The 20,608-nt window shown below is 41.7% G+C and overlaps 2 protein-coding genes across 3 annotated transcripts in view; one reads left to right on the plus strand and one right to left on the minus strand.

Moving 5' to 3' along the window:
- cux2b (cut-like homeobox 2b) overlaps positions 1 to 12,014 on the minus strand; it is an 87,954-nt gene extending 75,940 nt beyond the window's left edge. For both annotated transcript variants that reach the window (XM_023397669.2, XM_023397668.2), the window contains exon 1: positions 11,620 to 12,014. In XM_023397669.2, coding sequence (XP_023253437.1) covers positions 11,620 to 11,682 — 63 coding nt within the window. In that variant the 5' untranslated portion in view covers positions 11,683 to 12,014. The remainder of the gene's footprint in view (positions 1 to 11,619) is intronic.
- A 4,884-nt stretch (positions 12,015 to 16,898) lies between these two features.
- On the plus strand, positions 16,899 to 19,767 carry myl2b (myosin, light chain 2b, regulatory, cardiac, slow). The gene is made up of 7 exons (XM_023397598.2): positions 16,899 to 16,991; positions 18,221 to 18,310; positions 18,418 to 18,493; positions 18,875 to 18,979; positions 19,112 to 19,190; positions 19,268 to 19,316; positions 19,401 to 19,767. The coding sequence occupies exons 1-7, from the start codon at positions 16,989 to 16,991 to the stop codon at positions 19,503 to 19,505; spliced, it is 507 nt and encodes a 168-aa protein (XP_023253366.1). The 5' UTR covers positions 16,899 to 16,988; the 3' UTR covers positions 19,506 to 19,767.
- The last annotated feature ends 841 nt before the right edge of the window (positions 19,768 to 20,608 follow it).

A 20,608-nucleotide genomic window follows, 5' to 3' on the forward strand; every position in this document is an offset into this window, starting at 1 on the left:
TATGTTGTGAAAACCGCTCAGTTTAAATGATACCAAATGATTACATTTAATAACTTCTAAACTTTTCAAACTGTCATTCACATATTTTACATTATTTTTGCAATTTTTATTTCCTGAAAAACTATTTTTACCTTCCCCCCCTCCTAAAGTGTTGATACAACCATCTCCGAATTCGCATCTATCAAATTTTATGCTTGACTCAGCATTATGGAGAGAGTTTTGGCACTACCTGCCATTTAACTGCTCTCAGCCAATCCATTTTAGATGTGGCATGTGTGCTCATGAATTCAGTACTGACATATACCAATTACAAAAAAGATTTTGCACAACAAACGAAAGATTCCTATAACTTGACCCCTCACCTTGATCTCGTGTCAAATTCTTTTCAAATTCGTTGAAATTCAAAATGAAGGCAGCATTAGCTCTAACTCTGTGATATCTATCTGAAATCAACAGCTTCAGCAAATACGTACCTCTGCTTTTACATTCTGTTGCTGTTGTTATTTTAGCTGCACACGCACAGACTGAAACCACGAAAGAAAAAAAATAATGATAGTTTAATTCACTGTCAGCTTTGGTATGTGGGTGACATGAAGAAAGTGATATTTCACATTTACAGGTATGTTTGTGTTGTCATGTTATTGATTAATCCTTTTGAGATAAATTGATTTAACCTCATCAGGAGAGAACACGACTCATTTTACACCATATGAGTTTGTTTACTGAAACATTTCACTCTTTCACTGTGAGCAGTTCTCTTTAATCAACATCTTTTGTATGGTGTTTTGTATTTGCATGCATTTGATTTGTACATACATGTCAGCTTTACCTTTACAGTGGTGCCAAAGCCTTACTATTACTTCTTACATACAGCCATATATCATTTATGTTGAAATATACAATAAATTGTTAACAAAAGATTGATACGCTCCACTGTAAACATGTTCTTCACCCTGATCTTTACATACAGAAGGATGCTGGAAAGTGATCAAAGAACATTTGGTGGTCGGGTGTTTAAGAACCAGATGTGCTAAAATGACGATCACTCTGAAGGAGGATTATCTCCTCATAATTCTGCCTACGTATCAAGTCATAACTAGACATCGTCAGCAGTTGCGGAGAGGTTCTGAACATTAAGTTTATGGGCTCCTCATTATTTAACATGTTAGGGTCTCCCCACAGCCCAATGAAATTTTGATGGCAGTATTACGGCTAGTTTGTTGGCTCCTCACTCCTACTCACTACTTATGCAGATGCAAATGGGTAAGAGAAGTCTCTTTGGACAAACCCTCGTTCGCACAGGAGAAGACATTAGACTAATCCACCTTTCTGCTCTGATGTGAATAAATATTCACCACTGATCTTCCAAAGGGCATGATCAGAGAGTGTTGGATTTGCTGTGGCCTTGATGGAGGTTGTGTTGTTGTTGCAGACATGCACGAAGAGGCCGGACCCCTGCCTGGACAGGCCGGGGACTGCAGTGGTGCAGTGATCTGAGATAGCTGTTTCCTGCCTCTCCATCTGCATACAGTAAAAAACAAACATTCCTGTAAATAAAGACGGCTGTCCAGCAACTGTCTTCCCAGCGACAATGGTATTGACCGTAGTCAGATGCTCCGCTGATTAAAAATTGATCCATTTTGAAAAATCTAATCAACTGAATAGGATTCTTTCATATGCGGGGTGGGGTTGGGTGCGTTCGTTGGGGGTGGAGAGGGTTGAGCAGCTGCTGACACAGAGAGGCAGACCTGTTATTAACCCCTGCACCTCCATGCAGCCCCCTGCACCCTGCTCCCCAGTTCACATCCCCCTGCGCCCCGGGACTAGACACGGCCCAGACGGTCTGAATTATTCAGCAGTCTGAGAGAGGCTCCGGCCACTTGGCCTATTAATGCCTGCCAGTAGAGGCTAGTGGCTCTAATGGCCGGTCCAGAGGAGCCCCAGTTCCCAGTGGACGGGAGAAGGGCTGCTAACGCTAGGCTGCAGGGGATGTGCGAGCGAATTCATCAGGGGCTGAGGTCGCGGCAGGTTAATGATGCCGCACGTCTAGACGGACGCTGGGCTCACACCCTGCCCAAAAGGCAGTGGGGGATGGGGCTGGGATGCAATAATATTTTTATCTTTGAAGGAGAACCAGCGCTGCGATATTAAGTCTTGAGGCTTATTTATGAAAGAGCAACATTGTTGACTTTGGCCATGATCCACAATTGACCTGAGGTTCCCCCTTTAAAAATAACAGCGCACAATGAATATCTCCAAACCCACAGATATGGCCAGACGGCGTGTTATATTCTGGTGTAGTCCACCTCTTATTTAAGGCTAAATGAAAAGGAAGTGCAGAAACAAATGGATAAAATGTACCAACACTAGCTGAACAAGATTCATAATAGAGAGATTAAAAGATTGTCTACACAGACCAACTCTGATTACACAACCCCTTATCATCATTGCACAAACAATCCCAACAGCTGGAGAGGGCCCTCAACTCCAGCACAAAGTCACTCAGTAATCAGGGCAACTCCCCCAGAGAGAAAGAGGATGAAGCTCAGGGTGCGACTCTCACTTGGGAGCGGCTCAGTTGCCATGTGGTCCATCACCTTGGTGATCATGTGCATCCCCCTCGGTGTCTGTGAGGGTGTAAACACAATAGTAAACGCAGGCATGAAAAAAAAAAAAAAGACCCCCTGGTTGCAGCACAGATGATCCAGTCAACAACAGCAGAACACATGATCCTGGCATCTACCTGGAGGATTCCTAATAGAGAAAGCTCTCAGACAAAAAGTAATCATTGTTGCACCATAACGCTCAGGCATCACTCACTGTGATGACAAACACATAATAAAGTCCAGGCAGAGAGGCAGTGGAAGGTATTCTTATTATCATCCACTGGAGATTTATGCACTTCAAGGTTGAGTTCTTTGAGTGAGTGGGCTCGATAAGTCTGATGAAGCGGAATGAGTTTAGCCTTCAGTAGGTACTATCTGTGCTGGACTGCACCGCCACGACGCACGCTCGTCCCTTATCCAGGATCTGATGCCAAGCACATTTACTGTTGAGGTCAACATCGCTGCCATGATTGAGCCAAACCAAGGGCATCCTGTAGAAGGCTACAGAGGGGACACAGACACACCCTGGGCCCATTTACACAAATGTAATTTCCCCAGCTCCCCTCACTCAAGGTGACCAAGCACATAACTCAGAGATCCACGCGAGATGATCCCGATGGCCTCGTCGACAGCAGAGGTCCTCACACATTCAAAAGAAGTCAGCGAAAGCGTGCAGGAAAAGGAGCACCTTCAAAAACACAGACACCCATTCAGACAGTTCAGTAGAAATGTGGAAAGTGTGTGGGCCAGGCAGAGAACCACATGCACAGCAGATTATTTTGCTTGGCTGCAGTTAAAAATCATATGCTAGCTTATCATAAAGAAACACTGTGTCACAGTCTAAATATTGGTTCTGCATTAATAGTCAACAGGATAATTTCCATATAGCATCAAGCTGAGATGAAACACTGTAAGGATAAACATTCCTGTGAGGTCTCCACAGAGACCTAAAGGACTGTCCACTTCACATGCATGTCCCCCGGTTTGTCACACAAGTTGACCCCCCCCCCCTCCGGCGCAACCAAATTTCAGTTCCTTAGGCATATTCTTCTTCCTCCCGCATACAGCAGAAGCCTGGAGCAATGTTTAGCTAAACCTGCTGGCCTACGTAGGCAGGGAGAGTCCCCAGAGGGCTGAACAATCAGACAATTTCAAGATCATGAAGCATTAAACCAATCCCGGCAGGGTACACTAATTAAACAGCCGAGCCCGGCACAGCCAACCAATCCCCACAGAGCAATTAAATCCATCCCCTCTAAAACACTGTGGAACCTGTCTGGGGAAAACTGCCGAGGAGTGAGAGAGAGAGAAAGAGGGAGAGATGGAGAGGGGAGGGGAGGGGAGGAAAATATCATAAAATTCATCTGGAAAAAAAAATAGGAAAAAAAACTATAGGGGGAATGCAGCAGGAGGCTAACAAGGGAAATTGAAAAAGGAGAGACTCAATTCAGTTCTTTGTTCTTTTCTCTCTTTTTTGCATTAAGATTCAAAATGTCTGCTTTTTCTCTCAGCTGAGGAGGTGGGGGAGTCTGTGACCACATTTAAATGCAAAAATAGTGACCCTGTTGCGATCAAAAGTTGCATATTTAATTAAGATTACAAGGTCTGGAAAGCACTCGTGAGACTGAACGGAAAGACAGAATAGCCTCAAGGCCTATATTACACACCGGCAGAGCTGCTAACACAGTTGCAAACCCTAATCAATACCCCGATGCCCTCCAGTACAAAAGTAAATGAACAGGTGACAATGGAGGCATGACATCACTGGGCTTTTCAGGGAACAACAAAACCAGATGGAGAGAGAGGCAGGAGGCAGAGGAGAGATGCAGACTGATATTGGGATGATACTGTACCTCCTGCAATAACTAGTCAGACTGCATGTGTTAACATATATATCTGCTGACGTTAATAATGGATGATAAATGCGTAGGGCGATATTTTCCCCAAAATCCTATGGTTAGGCAAATTCTCCTGTTGTGTTATTTTCCCAGAGAAGCTCCAACAAAGTGCGAGTGTACTTTGTTGGTGCTGAAGAGGAGCCGAGAACGCCAAAGGGAGGATGACTCGAGCAGGAGCGGCTGCAAACCAGAGGTGTGGACAGGGAGATAGACTTGCTCTTTTCTCCCCCGACTGAGGTGGTGTATAAATCACAGAGCCCAGCTTTATGTCTCCACTTCCTGTTCCTCTCCATTAAAAATGATAAACTGTACCTCTTGAAGCCACTCGCTCGCTTTAGGGTCCCAGTCTGCACCTTCCTGGTGAAGAAGCGAGAGTGCGCCGCTCAGATTTATTCTATCCCCTCCCATTGTTGGGGATGAATAAGAGAGTAATTAACTGTGTGGGGGTAGCAGCTGCACAAAGACAAGACCGGCTAACACAACAAGCCTGATCCATCTGCTTTTGCTATAACACACCTTTGGTATTATTTTGATAAATAAGAGCACATCTGCTTAGTAATAACAAATGCTGCTTTAATACTCAAAAGACCACCAAGAGGCCGTCTTTCCCGGGTCCTCTGTCTTCCCACTTAAATGAGGACAAATGGGCCTTACAAATGGGTGGCATGCACTAGACTACTATTCCTCCAGTCTGGTAAACACACTCTGAGCAGTGGCACATAATGAGAGCGGCTGAGATCCCCAAAGACAACCTGGAGAAGGTTAGTGAAGCATTGATCTCATGAGTGTGCCGGGCCCAGGAGCACCCTTCACACCATGCTAACCCACGCTACATGACAACCAACGTCAGAACACACACACCGTACAAAAAGCCTGGCACTTGCACATTTGGGGAAAAAAAGGCATGCTTTTTTTTTTTTTTTTTTAAGTGATGAAGGACAAAATGGACAATAGGAGGTATGAAATACAGCAAGTGAAACCCTGCCAAACACAACCAAGGCGAGCTAGGTAGAGAGATAGGGAGAGCGGCTGAGAGAGGCAGGGCAGTGGGATTCATTTTAAGCCTAGTAAAATGAAGAAAGGACTGGTGCTCAATACGTCTGCAGTGGCGTCAGACAGTCAAAACAAATAAAGCCAAGGCCGCGGAGGAGAAACGCAGCTCAATATGGACTTGCTGGGCAGGGGACTGGCTGTCAGCAGGGAGAGAGGACACAGTTTTATACCCATGCCGATGAGCCATTGCCTCTCTCCTCCTGATACTTCCGCCTGCATCTCTGCGAGGGAAGAAGAGGCTGCCCTACCACCATGGAGCCATCCTCCAGCAGACTAATGTGTCCCTGAAGTTTTGTTAAAGCTGGTTATTTACTCCTGCAAAGCAATTGCTCCAGCCTAGGGGCAGCAGATCGGAGAACGCACAGCTATGAAAAATCTGGCTTCTCCTGCTATGAAGCACTGTCAACTACCAAGGGGGCGTTCCTGCTGAAACATTGGGGGAACTGCTTTTTTGGCACAACGCTACATAAGAGAAGACATTAAAACAAGCAAGCCTCTGAAAGCAGAGATACCCGGGCAGGTAGCGCTCACACAAACAGAGGGTAAATGACAGAATTCTTGGCGCTAATTTAGTGAGTTCATTTAGCCACAACAATTAGTGATCACTACTTTTAAATCATACGTCCATGTGATGTCAAACCTTTTTAAATACTGGTTTGAAAGGCAGTTTAAAGGGTCAGTTCACACAAATTACTATAATACATTTCCTCAGTTACTTCTACTGGTATCTACACATGGAGATTTGGTTTGCTTTATTTGGCTCAGATTTAGTCTCTTGAAATTTCACCTCAGCCCCAATAAAACTGAGGTGGATAGAATTTCATTTGAGGTGTTCTGAAAACATTTAATACCAACATCTCTATCCAGAACAACAATGTCCCCGTTACTGTGTAAAAACCACAGAACATGCTGTCAACAGTTCTCGTAGGGACTATTTATTTGGTAGAAACTAGTTCCAGTGAAAACCACTCACAGAGAGATCTGTGGATTCCAGCCCTGATCCACAACCATCATACATATCACTGTCCTTTATCGCTATCTCCTAGAGCTCAGACACTGTGGTCACAAGGCGGCTCATACAATTTGTGACTGGAAGAAATCTTAAAGATACAAGCTCAACATACAGTCAGAAATCTTCATAGGAACCTATAAGATTGGTGAACAGCATCAGGCAGGTGCAGAGTAACAAAAATCATGATTTGCTCTGACCAAGAAAGGTCTCTTCCATTACAATCAATACAAACTCCAATATTTTATCTTTTATTTACTCACTAGAGTTCAGTCAGCAGCAGTGTGTTCATGCTGCGATGGTGGCCAGAAGCTATATCACAGCAACCTCACTGAATGAAATACTAGTTTACTTTATACAGCCCCCACCCTTGAATTTAAGACACCTTTCTTGATCAGAGTAAATCATCTTTTTTTTTTTTTTTTTTGCTTTGGACAAATTATGTGATATTTTAGAGATACCGCATCAGATAATATGTTGGTCCTGCATCAGAGTTATGGATCATTGTTTCTTGAGAGATACTTGCTGCAGCTGTAAATGTAATAACACAGGAAAAGAAACTGCATTCATCGACACTGTACTGAGGAAAACCTCCGACATATATGTCAAAACCTGAAAAAATAAAACCCAAACTATCTGTGTGACTAGAGGTAAATACAAAATGTTTTTTTGTTTTTTTATAGTGTGCATGAACCAATCCTGCATGAACATTTAATATTAAAGCTTTTAAGATATTTCAAGTAGAATCGCAGATATAGACAATAACATCATCACACCCTGGCTTATCAAACAGCAGCACATACAGCAGTCTGCAAATAGGAGCACAAGCAAGGCAAAATGATTGGATAGGTATGGAAATCTACTTGAAGGAAGGTCAAAGTGATTAAGCTGACATTAATGACAGGCCTAGTCTTCCTGTGAGAATGCTCACCGTAGCTGTCTCTAAACCCATTTGTCATTCTGCTTCCAACGCTGAAGCATCTGCTTTGAAGTCTCTACCACTAATGCTACACAGAGAGGTTAAACAGCTTAATGCTGAAGTCTGTTTCACTCCTCTCGCTCTCTAATGTTCGCTGCATTTTATGCACCAGGGTTATGGCTCCTGGATTTCACATCTCAATTTGCCCCAGATAGTCTTGTAAAAGCTCCCCTCTCTCTTATTTGCTTTGTTGTCACTGTCAAAGGAAGAGAGGGGCAACCCGAAGGATGTGGGACCGTGACAGACAACGTCCCATCCATCGATTCACAGTAGAGGTGATAATGAAAGCATGTTAAGAAATATTTATAAGAGAGGCAAACCAGTGTTGATTATGATGATGGGGCAGCTTTTCCATTTAAACATAGCACTTAATCTGCTGAAGATTTTAAAGACCTGACAACAAAAAGACAAGTCTTGAAATAATGAGCACATATGGCAAAAACTGTGGAGGTCAATTTTAAAGCCTTTTATATCTATCACAGCATTTGAATGAAATGATACAGTCATTATGATAAATAATACAAGATGTGAGGCGCTCTGGACTTACTTAGTCTCCACTACAATGAGATTATACTGATGCATGTGACATTAACAATATCAACAAACAAACATATGAAAGCATGAATGAAAGGAAGACAGAGACTGATTTTCACAGCCAATTTGAGATTGCAGGGTTGGTGTGTGTGTGTGTGTGTGTGTGTGTGTGTGTGTGTGTGTGTGTGTGTGTGTGTGTGTGTGTGTGTGCGTGTGTGCGTGTGTGTGGGAGCTACTGGCAAACAGCACACAGAGCAGGCTGGCAGCGGAGGCAGCCAGGCTCACAGGCTGCAAAGCAATTTCACTGTTTGGCAATACTGTTGTTTCTGTGTGTGGATTAGAGCTGACACCAGAGCAACTGAGTCATGCTAAATGTAGTACAATCACAAGCTTTTGTTCCTGATCTAAAACCCCACTGCCTTTTAGACTCATGGAAGAGAGAGTGGAAACAAGGCTAAGAAATGGTAACAAATAAGCGGAGCATTATTTCGCCATATGAGCGCAGCATTGCGACATCACTAAAAACAACAGACGGATTAAAGTAGCTGGTAGTAAAGTCATGGCAAGTTCTCGTAAGTAAATCCAAATACAAGTCTTTTTGGTATGATTTGATGATATCCATGCAAAGCATTTTTCTGTGTGGTTAAAGGACAATTAAAGGAAGCGATATGTGTAATAAATTCAGATGGCAGGAGTAAACAAACTCATGATGGTAAGCAAACTGCATTTCCACCTGGTTTAACCACACCTTCCCATCACCTGGCTCTGCAATGTGTTTCTACAGGCCCAACGCTCTCTCTCCAGGTACCGTATTGGCCCAGAGTTGTTTTTGGGCCTGGCAGGACCTGGCAGGACAGACCCTGACCCGTCCTTTTCATGCTCACCCACGGAAATGCCATCTGGCTGGTGTGAATGATTACCACAGCAACGGCCGGGTGACCTGCAGCCAGCAGGAACCAAGGTCACTCCACCTCAGCGCTTCGCACTTTCCCTGCCCTCTTTTCATCAGCCTGCAGGTGAATTATTCATCCTGTACAACTCGGAGGCACAAATCCACTGCACAAACACTAAAAAACTGCACACTCAGTCGACTGATATAATAACTTGTAATGAGAAAATAAACGTTCCAGTGTGAGCCGCTAAAATAAATAGCTTGTGGATGTCCTCGGATATAGTAAGAGCAGTGTTCTATATGAACTCAGAAGGCGAAACAGCTGTAATGATTTTACACTGCAAGAAACTAGCTCCGACCATGACTGAATGAGAAATAAGTGAATTAATTGATTTCTGACACATGTAGCAAAGGGTGTCACATTTAAGCTACAGGCATGTATGCAACCAGAGGCTTGTAAGAATATTTACCAGAGCAGCTGTCAATAAGAGAGTGTGATCAGAGCCAAGCTAGCCCTATGAAATAGTAATGGTTTCAACATTAAACTGAATTTTGGTAAAAAATGTAAGTGTTTCCACTTTCAACACATGCATGTGTATAGTGTGCTGTAGCCCATCTGTATCACCTGTAAAATCATCATCACCAGCACAATGACAAACCCCAACAAACGGGTTCAAAAGCATTGAACAAGAGCAAAGACAAAGCTGTAGAAGTATACACCATTCAGTTTCTAAAATTACATTTTTATCCATATGAGCATTTGAGCATATCTAAATTTTAAGCCTGAGACTGTGTGGGCTAATACACATAAGAAGACTGCTTACAAAGGAACCTGTTATGCAGGTGATTAGCAGTGTTTTACTTATGGTTTACATACTATGGGAATATAACCCAAAAGCCTATAGGACATGGATGCATTGGAGGTAAACCTATTCCCCCTCTCCCTCATTGGTGGAACTGTTTATCCATTTTCATAAGCTGACAACAATCCTAGGTACTACTGCTTCTTAGTAAGTGGTTCATTTAACATGAGGATAGGGTCAATCAAGGGGACACAAGCATCAATTAACACTTTTCTGTAGGTATCATGAATTGTTCTTCATATCCGTGGTTGTATGCCTTATAATGGTTACTGACTGGAGGCTCCCTTTTTATTATAAACCACTACATCACTGCTCATGACACTAGGTAATGGCTCGGGCATCCTTAAGGGCCAGTTCAGATGGAGCTCCCAGGTTAGTCAGTCACATTTAATGAAAAAGCTTTAATGTATACATCTATCATAAATGGTACACGCTCCTATGGAGCCGGGAGTGAATCAGGATGAGAGCCCGCAGAGAGGACGCTACATGAAGCCGCAACAACAATAGCTCCCTCGCCCCTCTGGATCCCAGCCTGGATGAGAGAGAGGTCCAGCGGCTGGGAGCTGGAATAAGGCTCGAGCAGCACAAGACAACCGAGAGCCACCAGATCTGATTTCTCCTCCTCGGTAGGCTTTTCCGAGGAACCCGGACTGCCATGCTCCTGTCATTTCTCATGTTACAGAACATCAGTCAAACGGCAGAGACGGTGCCCTTGCGCCGGCCGAGGCTGATTTACAAACATTAGCGGGGAATACAATTACACAGCCCCCCCGGCCGAGCAGCCCTATGCGGCTTCAGGAGAGAAGAGAGGAGGAGGGGGGAGTGGACACTGAAAACAGCGTTTAGCTTTCCCAACCTTATTTCAACGTTTGCTTTCAGGAATACAAACGTAAAGCCTGTCAGCATTGTGGCTTATAAATTCCACTTTCAGCTCAGCGGGTTAAGCTATATGCTACGGACTTGACATGCTATTTAATGGGACTATGTAGGTACACGTTATGGCTGTGATACAAACAAACTGCTCACCTGCCACATTCTTCACGCTATTAATTAGAAACATTTGTGCCAGCGACGTTACAGCCCAACGGTTCAACGTCTCAACACTTAACGGCTCGCTTTTAAACAACTAACTGGTTACACGCTGCACTACGACTAACGTCTCTAAATCTACAGTCTGCACAGATGGAGGATATTTCATCGTAAAAATGTCCGAGCAGAATGACTAACGTCCACAAAATAAACTTTCCAGATCACAAATAAAACTTCCCAACATGCAAAATTTTCTCAAGACACAAAAAAAGATGTAAAAAAAATTACAAGAATTGTACTATAGCCTACTGAAAGATGCAGCAGCAACGCAACGGCCGTCGACACAAACCGCATAAAACATTAAGCTGGGTGAAAAAGTTACAGCCTACGTCCAAGAACAGGGATTCAGGGGCGCATTAAAAGTTTCCGTACATGTAAGTACGGCGGTGCTTGTCGCGGACAATAAAGAGTAAAAAAGCAGAAAAGCTAATGCATGTAAACATCAGTGCTGTCCGCGGTGCTGATCCCAGATCGGTGTGGCTAACACAGAGGCTGTGCTGCTCCACGGTCCCTCCACCGCTGATCAATGATTGAACTGAACAAAGGCAGAAGAGGGATCAATTTCTAATAACTATCAATGCAAACACCGCCAGCTTTCGCCTTACATTCACCCAAAACGAGATAACACACACCCGAGTACAGTAACAAGACATACCGCTGGAAAAATAAGCCGAGAAAGGTGAGAATAGCACTAACCTGAAGCCGCCGTAGATCAAATTTCTTCCAATATTGAAACATCGATCCTACATCGGCGGCCATCTTGGGGGATATTGAGGAGATTTTTTTCAGCGGCTGCAATAAATATGTGGGCTGGATTCCCCCTCGTTAAACAACGTTTACGATCACCGGTCCCACTTTTAAAAAAAAGTAACGAACAGACTTAACACGAGAGTCCACCGATATGTTTGACAAGTCTGCCAACATGTTTTTGTGGAAGTGAGACGGAAAAAAGTAGACGATATTTTTGGCGAACTGCCCGGGTTTGAGAAAAGTAAAGAGCAAGTGTATCCGTGCCTCCGTCCCCAACATTAACTGGACAATTGCACTTGATTTTGCTTTGGCAAAGTTATCAATACTGACGTAAAGCCCGGGTTGATCAATACCGTCTGGAAAAGGGAAGGAGATGATGTGTAGATTAGTGGAGTTCAGGGAATTTAGCCAAGCCTACTTTTTTTTTCTCTTTTTTTTTTAGCGTGTTTATTACAGGAGCAGATGGGACAGTAAAATTATAGGCCGTGTTAGAAATTAAAATAGGTTACATTATTGACATATGCAATCTAACTATTATTAGGATGTCACTTAGTGCACATACTGTTTTCTCATTACACTGCAAATTAGACTAATTATCTGCATATTAAATTTACATATTGTTAAAGGAAATTTAACATAAATATTCTAAAATGAACTGTAATGTTCTGCAAAGTTCTCTGTCAGCAATGTCTTTTAAAGTGCAATTCATAAATTAACATTATTAAAGTGTTACTTTTACATTATTTTGAAAATCCATTTGCTATATTAGCCAACTACTCAAAAAAAAAGAAATAGCCTACGTTTCAGCCTCCACTTGATAATATTTAAAATGTAATATGTTTATGATTATGATTTTTTTTTTTTACAATATGAATTATTGTGGATCAATTTGTTGGCTATAGATGGTCAAAGCCTGAGTGACTGTTTGGATGGGTTTTTCCTAACTGTGCATTCATATTAACAGAAAAGAATAAATGTAAAATGATGCATTCATTCAATATAAGACCATAAAAATATGACTTTAAAAACTGTCTTTATGAAATTGCCAAAGAATGTGTTAATGATTTAAAGGCAGCAGCATCCTAAGCAGATATAGAGTGTCACATATTTTACTTTGTCTAACTTAATAAAGCATGAGGGTGTTCTTTGTCGACTTAAAATAACTCATTCCTCTGGTCAGGGAGCAGATGTAGGCTGCTGTACTGCTACAGCAGTGCCAGGTGCTCCCCCTGCTGACACCACAATCTTAGAGGCAAGGTTATGTGCAAATGAGCACTGTGTGATTTCCTCCATTAATTATACCATTATCACTGAGTGACCATATCCATCAAAACCAATGGTTTAGTCCACGTTCCACCTCCTGATCACCATGCACCAGCATCACTGTGTACAGTAGCTTCTAGCTGATATCCCTTATGAAAATCAGTTCCAGGTAGAAAATAATATCCTCATGAGTCATATTCTCAGCACCCTGGGGGGGCAATGACATATCCCTCTGCCACAGACAAACACCTCAGGGGAAAGCAAAGGAAGATTATTAAAAGTTTTGCTTATTGCATTTTATATGTGGCTCTGGGGTAAAGCTAAAATGCTGGATTTAAATAGAGACAAGGGATGATAAAGACAGGGATGTGTGTGATAATGTTAGAAGACAGTTTTTAATTTTTACAACTCATTAAGGTATGGACAAGATAATTAGTAAAAAATTAAGAAATAGCACATCTGTCCACAATTTGGGCAAATCTTATAATTTTCCTGACTTTAGAAACATCCATCAACCAAAATTAAGCATTTATGTTAATTAACAGTTGAATAAAGGATCTGATTACTATACAACGCTTTATGTAATTAACCAATTGTTTCCTCATACACAGCAACACCCCACACCCTTCAACAGAGGGGTGAAAGGGGCAGTGTCAGCTGGAGCGCAGAGTGACACTGCAACAGCCTGAAGCCCTCGTCCAGGACACTTCAAGTGAGGACATGCAGTACACACTGTTTTCTCAATTGAAGCTTTAACCTTGTCTCTGTGCCCAAGAGTGCACCCTGCTCACACCAGAGAAAAAAACAAAACAGAAAAAAAACGTTCTTTTTGCCTGCAGATCAAGCAAAGTGTTTGTATTAACAGACATTTTCAGATGCCGGATAGGAACATTGTGTTCTGGCTCAATAGGAATGTAGAGCACCCAGTCTCTGTTGGGACCCAGGTGGAACTTAAACCCACAATCTCCAGCTCCAGGTGCTGATGCTTTGTGTGTCGGGCCCCCCAATCCACATTCAGCCTGCTGAATATGGCCTCAATCAGTTCTGTACTTCTGAATATAATCTTGACCCCCACATTCACCGCTGTCATCAACAAAGCACCGCGGGCCTCTCCCAGTAACCTTGTCGCCTCATTCAAATTAATACATTATCCTGAAAAAGCTTAATCTACAAAGAAATGCATGGTTACTTCAAATGAGGAGTGCGGGCTCAGAGGGGAAATTATCCAAGAGCAGGAAAATGATTGTTTAGTTGAGGTCACTAAGTGAGGTATTTCACTGAATGAGGGATTTCTTTATAAATATTTAATAAAATGTCACATTGTTGATGAGTGATAGCAGCTCCTTTGAGGATTTTATTGTAGTAAATAGCACCACCGAAACCAGAGTGCTACAAAGCAAATTCTCCGCGCCTTGTTTATTTTACTCTCTGTAGAAGCTACAGCTACAACTGCTACAAGACCCCTCGTCTCTTGTCCTGGAGGGTATAGACCTACCTATGTTTGTCTGTCCGACTAGCAGTACCTTAGCACCCTGACTCTGGTAGGTTTGGTTTGAGCATAACTCCTTTACTTTTAATATGTGTAAATGTTTTACCCTTTTAGGTCATTTTCTCTGACCTTGGTTACCATTTCAACTGATACTTAACCAAATAAGTGAGTTTAAACTAAATCAAGTGATGGCATGCCACAAAATGTGAAAGGTCTCTGCTCATATGTGCAACAGTAGGACAACATAGCCTTAAGCAGGAGCAAGGTTAAGTCTTGAAATTATAATCATATGCATTGCAGTAATTGTTTTTTATTAAACTAACTTTAACCTGGTAAAAGTTTTATTTACAGAGAGAGCCTGGGGTCGGTACTGCTAGAGAGGGGTCTCATGTAAACAGCAGAGTTAAAACCCACATGTTATACAGAACATCATGTCATTTTTTTTATTTTCACTCCCACAAATGCAGGCATGTCCTATGTAGCTGAACCAACATAATGTAAAATGCATCTACACTTTGGCTGTAGTAAAAAGAACATTTCACTGGGTTGGTGATTAGTGGACCATATAAGGGTTTAATAAAATATTAATTTGAAAATGTGAAAATATCTTGCAATTTTTATGAACAGAAATTATATGAACATAATTAAATACCTCATTTGGTGCATGATGCAGATGAGTTCCCAAGTGGTTTTATTGGAACTAAATCTACAATAAACCAAGAAAAAGATTTATAGGAAAATCTATACAACTAAGTATTTATTTAAAATCAGATGCTGCAACAAATGTAGAAAGAACCGTGAGTTGATTCAGTGAGTTAAGATCAGATTTCCATGGTAGTTTAGAGGCTGAATGCTGTGGGTTGCTAGCACTACCTACTGGACAACATAGGCAAATGACTGGTTGAAGAACAATACTAGTCTGTAATGTTGAAATATATATAGACATATTAAAATGTCTTAATATGTTTTAATTGGGGTTACTGATTACACCTGTGCTTTTCATGCTATGTTCATATCTATCTATCTATCTATCTATCTATCTATCTATCTATCTATCTATCTATCTATCTATCTATCTATCTATCTATCTATCTATCTATCTATCTATCTATCTATCTATCTATCTATCCATCCATCTATCTAAGGTATAAAAATGCAGAGCAGGTCCAGTTGATTGTGATTTGGGACAGTTGCTGTGGATGAACCCCTCATCACACACATGTGGGAAAAGTGGTGACATGGTGAAGATGAGTCATCCTCCACCATATTCTAAACAAGATGCACAAGAGAACGGGTTCAGGCCTGAATGCCTGAGCGCCACAGTGAGGGGATCTGGTGGCTCTGTTATGCTGTGGGGGGCATTTTGTTGGCATGGTTCAGGTCCCCTTGTCCCCTTAGAGAGAAGGGTCACTGCAAATCAGTATAAAGTTATTCTGAGTGGATTACTTTTATCCCATGATGAAACCTCTCTACGCCGATGGGAGTTGTCTCTGCCAGGATGGCAATACCTCCATCCACAGCTCACGAAAGGGTCACTGAGTAGTTTGATGAGTGTGACAGCGATGTGAAACATATGCTGGTACCTTCACAGTCACCAGATCTCAACCCAATTCAACACCTATGGGAGATTTTGGACTAACGTGTTAGACAACACTCTGCACCACCAAATGTTGGTTGATCCTTTAATTTGTCACCTGGCTGTATATATGTGTGTGTTTTATTTAAATGTAGGTCCGCAGCTCTCAAACAACTACCATTCTACTTCACAGTTCAAACATTAAGAATCTATGATGTGTGTAAATTTGTGGACTTTTAATGGTGCTATATCTTGATTTTTGAAATCCACTAAACCAGTCAACTGTTATCACAAACATTTCACTTCATACGCTGTTATGTATGATGTATCAAACACATCTATCAACTGGTTAAGAACACAAAGCCAAGATCTGTGTAACAGCGTCTGAACTAATTCAGTCTCATAAGTGGAGAATTACCATCTAATTTTGTTGTAAGTGAGAAACTAAACAACACTGTTCACGAAACACATCATATGAACAGTGTCTCCCACCAAAATGTTCCACCGCTCGGCCCTCTGCTGTTTAGGATCAAGTCTTTTTGGGGCTCAGAAAGCTTTAGCTAACATTTCCGTTTATCATGCTACCAAGAAACAGCTCCCATCATAGCATAGCTTGGGTCCCTGCGGACCACTAACAGGACAGCTGGATGATGGATCCCATCAAGTGCAACTGTCAGTCACAAACACAACAGTCCTTCCTGAGCCAAAGCTATGTCATGCTGTTATTCTTGGATCTCAGTAATGGGGTATGTGCGTTTGGCTATTATCCCTAAATCTCATGAACTCCAACAATGGCGGCAGTGAGGGAATAGTCCACTTTACCTGCGTATATGCCTAAAAAAGGCATGGAGTATTTATAGCCCATAAGTACGCGGCATTATAGAGGGGAGAGGGGTCAGTATATCTACCCCTTGTTTTGACTGCCACTCCATCACAAAGCAGCAAGGATAACCTACTGCTCAGTCCTCATCCAGCTAAGACCCAAACATGGTGAGTGGACAGAGATTTCATTCTCATTGCTTTTCATTTTGTTTACAGCACCGCCAGACTATAAGGAGGCATTCTGTTATTGTGTTTATATAGTATATTGTATACAGTATATTATATATACTTTTATAGTACACTGTCCTGGCATATTTTGATGAACTGTACATCTTGCTCTACTCACACCAACGGTAAGGAATCAATACACTCCATGTCAATATGCGCATGGGTACTAAATACAGATCAACAAAAAAAGAATCATCAATAGGACAACTGGAGTACTGTCCTATTGATGATTTATTGATTATTTTTGTCTGTACTCACAATAATGAAATTTTAAAAATGAGTTTGTAAATGTAGCACAGAGAGGAAACAGGGAGGGGAAACAAGGGGAAGAGGGGAAAAAGGTGGAGAGGAGAGGAGATTTGAGAAGATGAGATGGAATGGGAGAGGAGAGGAAACAAGGAGAGGAGCAACAGGTGCAAGTCAACAACGATTCTGCGTCTTATTGTTTTGAACATTAAAGTTTCTGTTGGTCCCTTCATGATCTGCACTGAGCAACACCAAGAAACAGCAAATTCTGCCTCCCCTTCCCATGATTGCACGAATCCTCTTAAAACAAAATAAAGAAATAAATGAAGCTGAGCACCAGAGGTCCCGTCCATGAGATATACAACTGCTCCAGAGCTAATCCACAACAAGGGTTAGACAGCAGCTGTCGAGAGGCCCGTGAATCCAAGCAATATGATGTCATTGCTCTGCATCCCCTTAGACTGTTTTTCACAGTTCCTTGGCAGTCATGTAAATAGCTCAACATAATCCTTGCCTCTGAGGGATTTCTGATCAAACAAGGCACAGTGTACCATCCTGTCATCACCCAGGCCCTATAGAATAATCCCTCATGTGATCCTGGGACTGTGGGAGTGCAAGCAGCGGACCACACCCTCCCCAGGCTTAGTCTGCATTCTCACAAAATTGGAAGCTTGAGTAAATATTTCCATAACAAACTGACAGTGTTTGTAATCCTCCCTAATGAAATGCGTGCCCCGGTATAAACCTCGCCTGTTGTGCAATTAATGCCCCCACACTCGGTAAGTTTGCAGATCATTGGCTCCTTATCATAAGTGCATGTGTCACAGTAAAACCGATAATGAGTGAAGCTGAAGCAGAGAGCCAGGTGATGATTGTGCCATTAGTATTGGATCTAATTAGAGTGTCATTGTCGAACCCTGCAGGCACCCAAGAAAGCAAAGAAAAAATCGGAGGGAGCCAGCTCCAATGTGTTCTCCATGTTTGAACAGGCCCAGATCCAGGAGTTCAAAGAAGTCAGTGCTCTGCCAAATGTTTTTTTTCATATTGAGATTGAGCAGTTTACCGTGTGCCCAATGTGTGCGTACTGGAGAAACAGCATGTCACAATAACACCTCTACAGGCTTTCACTATCATGGACCAGAACAGAGACGGTTTCATTGACAAGAACGACCTGAGAGACACGTTTGCAGCTTTAGGTAAGACCAGCTATGTGTCTGTTTTGTGTTGTGAGGGTCTCACATTGTCATATTTATCATATAACCGTAACCATTTGTGAAACTTATTAGAGTTGAAGCAATTGGTTGATTAACAGAAACTATTTTTGATAATTATGTAATCTTTGCAGTGATTTTTCCAAACAAAAATGCCCAAAAATCACTAGTTCTTCCTTGTCAAATGTGAGCATTTCTCACTTTTCCCTGTTTTATGTGATCATAACCTGGAGGAAAGTTCAGGAACATCATGATGGGCATTTTATTGATTGATTATTATTAATTACATAACAAAATAAGCATATTAAAAAAATCATTGGTTGCAGCCTTAAAGCCTGCTCCACCTTTTCTGCCATCCTTGTCTAGGCCGTTTAAATGTGAAGCAAGAGGAGCTTGATGATATGTTGAAGGAGGCACCGGGGCCGATTAATTTCACAGTCTTTCTCAGCATGTTTGGAGAGAAACTAAAAGGTGAGCTGAGAGTTTTGTACATGATCATAAATGTAAATAATTCAAAAGGACCGGTTTTGGGCAATTTGGAAAAAAATTACTACCTTCGTTTTAACTCTCCATGAACTCAGAGCTGCCACTGTTCATCTTTAGGTTCTGACCCAGAGGAGACCATTCTCAACGCTTTCAAAGTCTTTGATCCTGAGGGTCAAGGAACGTTAAAGAAAGACTTGTGAGTAACTGCCTAGTACACTGTTGCTGAGTGGGGTGGGTGCCTGGTCTGCTCATCATCACTGCTTCTCTTCACAGTATCACAGAGATGCTGACGACCCAGGCTGACAGGTTCTCCCCCGAAGAGGTTAGAGCTCTGACAGTGTTACAGTAGACTGTAGCATTTTGAACTTCAATAATAGAACAATTTGTTTTTATTTCTTGCCCATAGATGGAGCAGATGTTTACGGCATTCCCTCCAGATGTAGCCGGAAACCTGGACTACAAGAACCTGGTCTATGTCATCACACACGGCGAAGAAAAAGACCAAGAATAGATCAATTACTCCTGAGATTTCCCTCTGGACATTTAAATCAATGGGTCATGTTTGTGCTGAGATATGTGCATGAGTACACAGACTAGAGCAGAAAAAAATCAGCTTCAATGATTTGTTTTCAGAATTGTGTATTAATGCATTAATTATTTATTGATGAATTATTATATGTATAGGTTTTGTGGATATTATTACACTAGGTATATGTAATTACTTGATATGTAATAGGTGAAATTAAAAGTTTATATGACCACAGAAAAGGAAATGTTTCATATTTACTGACGTGACATATAAGAGATATTTTTTTCTGAATGAATAAAGTAGGGGAGCTCTGAAGAAGATCCACACACATTTATATTTGCACTGTGGCAATAAAGTTTAGAGGATGAGGGAGGTTTCCAGTGGAAATTAGATTAAAAATGCAGGCCTCTGAGGAAGTTAGATGTTCCCAGTGTGAGAAACAATACCTTTTCCGTTTGGCTTCACAAAGATCTTTATATATTTGTGTGTGGATTTGTTGCCCATAGTTGCAGCAGAAAGCAGTTTCAGTCGTGATATTTAATTAGCCGTATAGAGTCATTTGAGTTTTAGTGCCGTGCTGACTGTGCAGCCATGGACTAAAATGCAGACCAGTTGAGCTCAGCAGCTACAAGTCCCCCTGTCCCAGAGTAAATCTCTTCAATTATATAAATATGAAGCAGGGCATTGTAGGATATGTATATGTTAAAAAAAGAAAATATGAAAGATATGTCCAGTCAAAAAGGTTAAAGGTCTAGTCGACAAAGGGAGTGATTTCCCTCATGCAGCAACTGATCTCTGGCTGCTCTAAACTGAAAGCTGATTTCGAAGATATATATATACTTGGCTACTTTCAGTGCTATGTTTTCACCACTGCTATATTCTTACCAAAATTAAGCTACAAGCTATAATCCCCAGGTAATAAGCGCTGTTCCTCCTCTAATGTTATATAGGCTAATGGCACCAACTCACTGTAAAATACAAATTCTTTACCATTATAACATGTTATGATCAGATATAACCATTATCTTAATAAATAATAATATTAATGTTATTATTGTGCTTTGAGGTAGTGCTGTCTTTATATT

The sequence above is a fragment of the Seriola lalandi genome, unplaced genomic scaffold, assembly GCF_002814215.2.
Source record: "Seriola lalandi dorsalis isolate HSWRI2012SDOR001 ecotype SW California unplaced genomic scaffold, Sedor1 jcf7180002054883, whole genome shotgun sequence".
Lineage (NCBI taxonomy): Eukaryota > Metazoa > Chordata > Actinopteri > Carangiformes > Carangidae > Seriola > Seriola lalandi.

Coding starts and splice junctions, on each gene's coding strand:
- myl2b (XM_023397598.2), top strand. Junction 19,191..19,267: donor GGAACGTTAAAGAAAGACTT/GTGAGTAACTGC, acceptor TTCTCTTCACAG/TATCACAGAGATGCTGACGA. Junction 19,317..19,400: donor ACAGGTTCTCCCCCGAAGAG/GTTAGAGCTCTG, acceptor TCTTGCCCATAG/ATGGAGCAGATGTTTACGGC.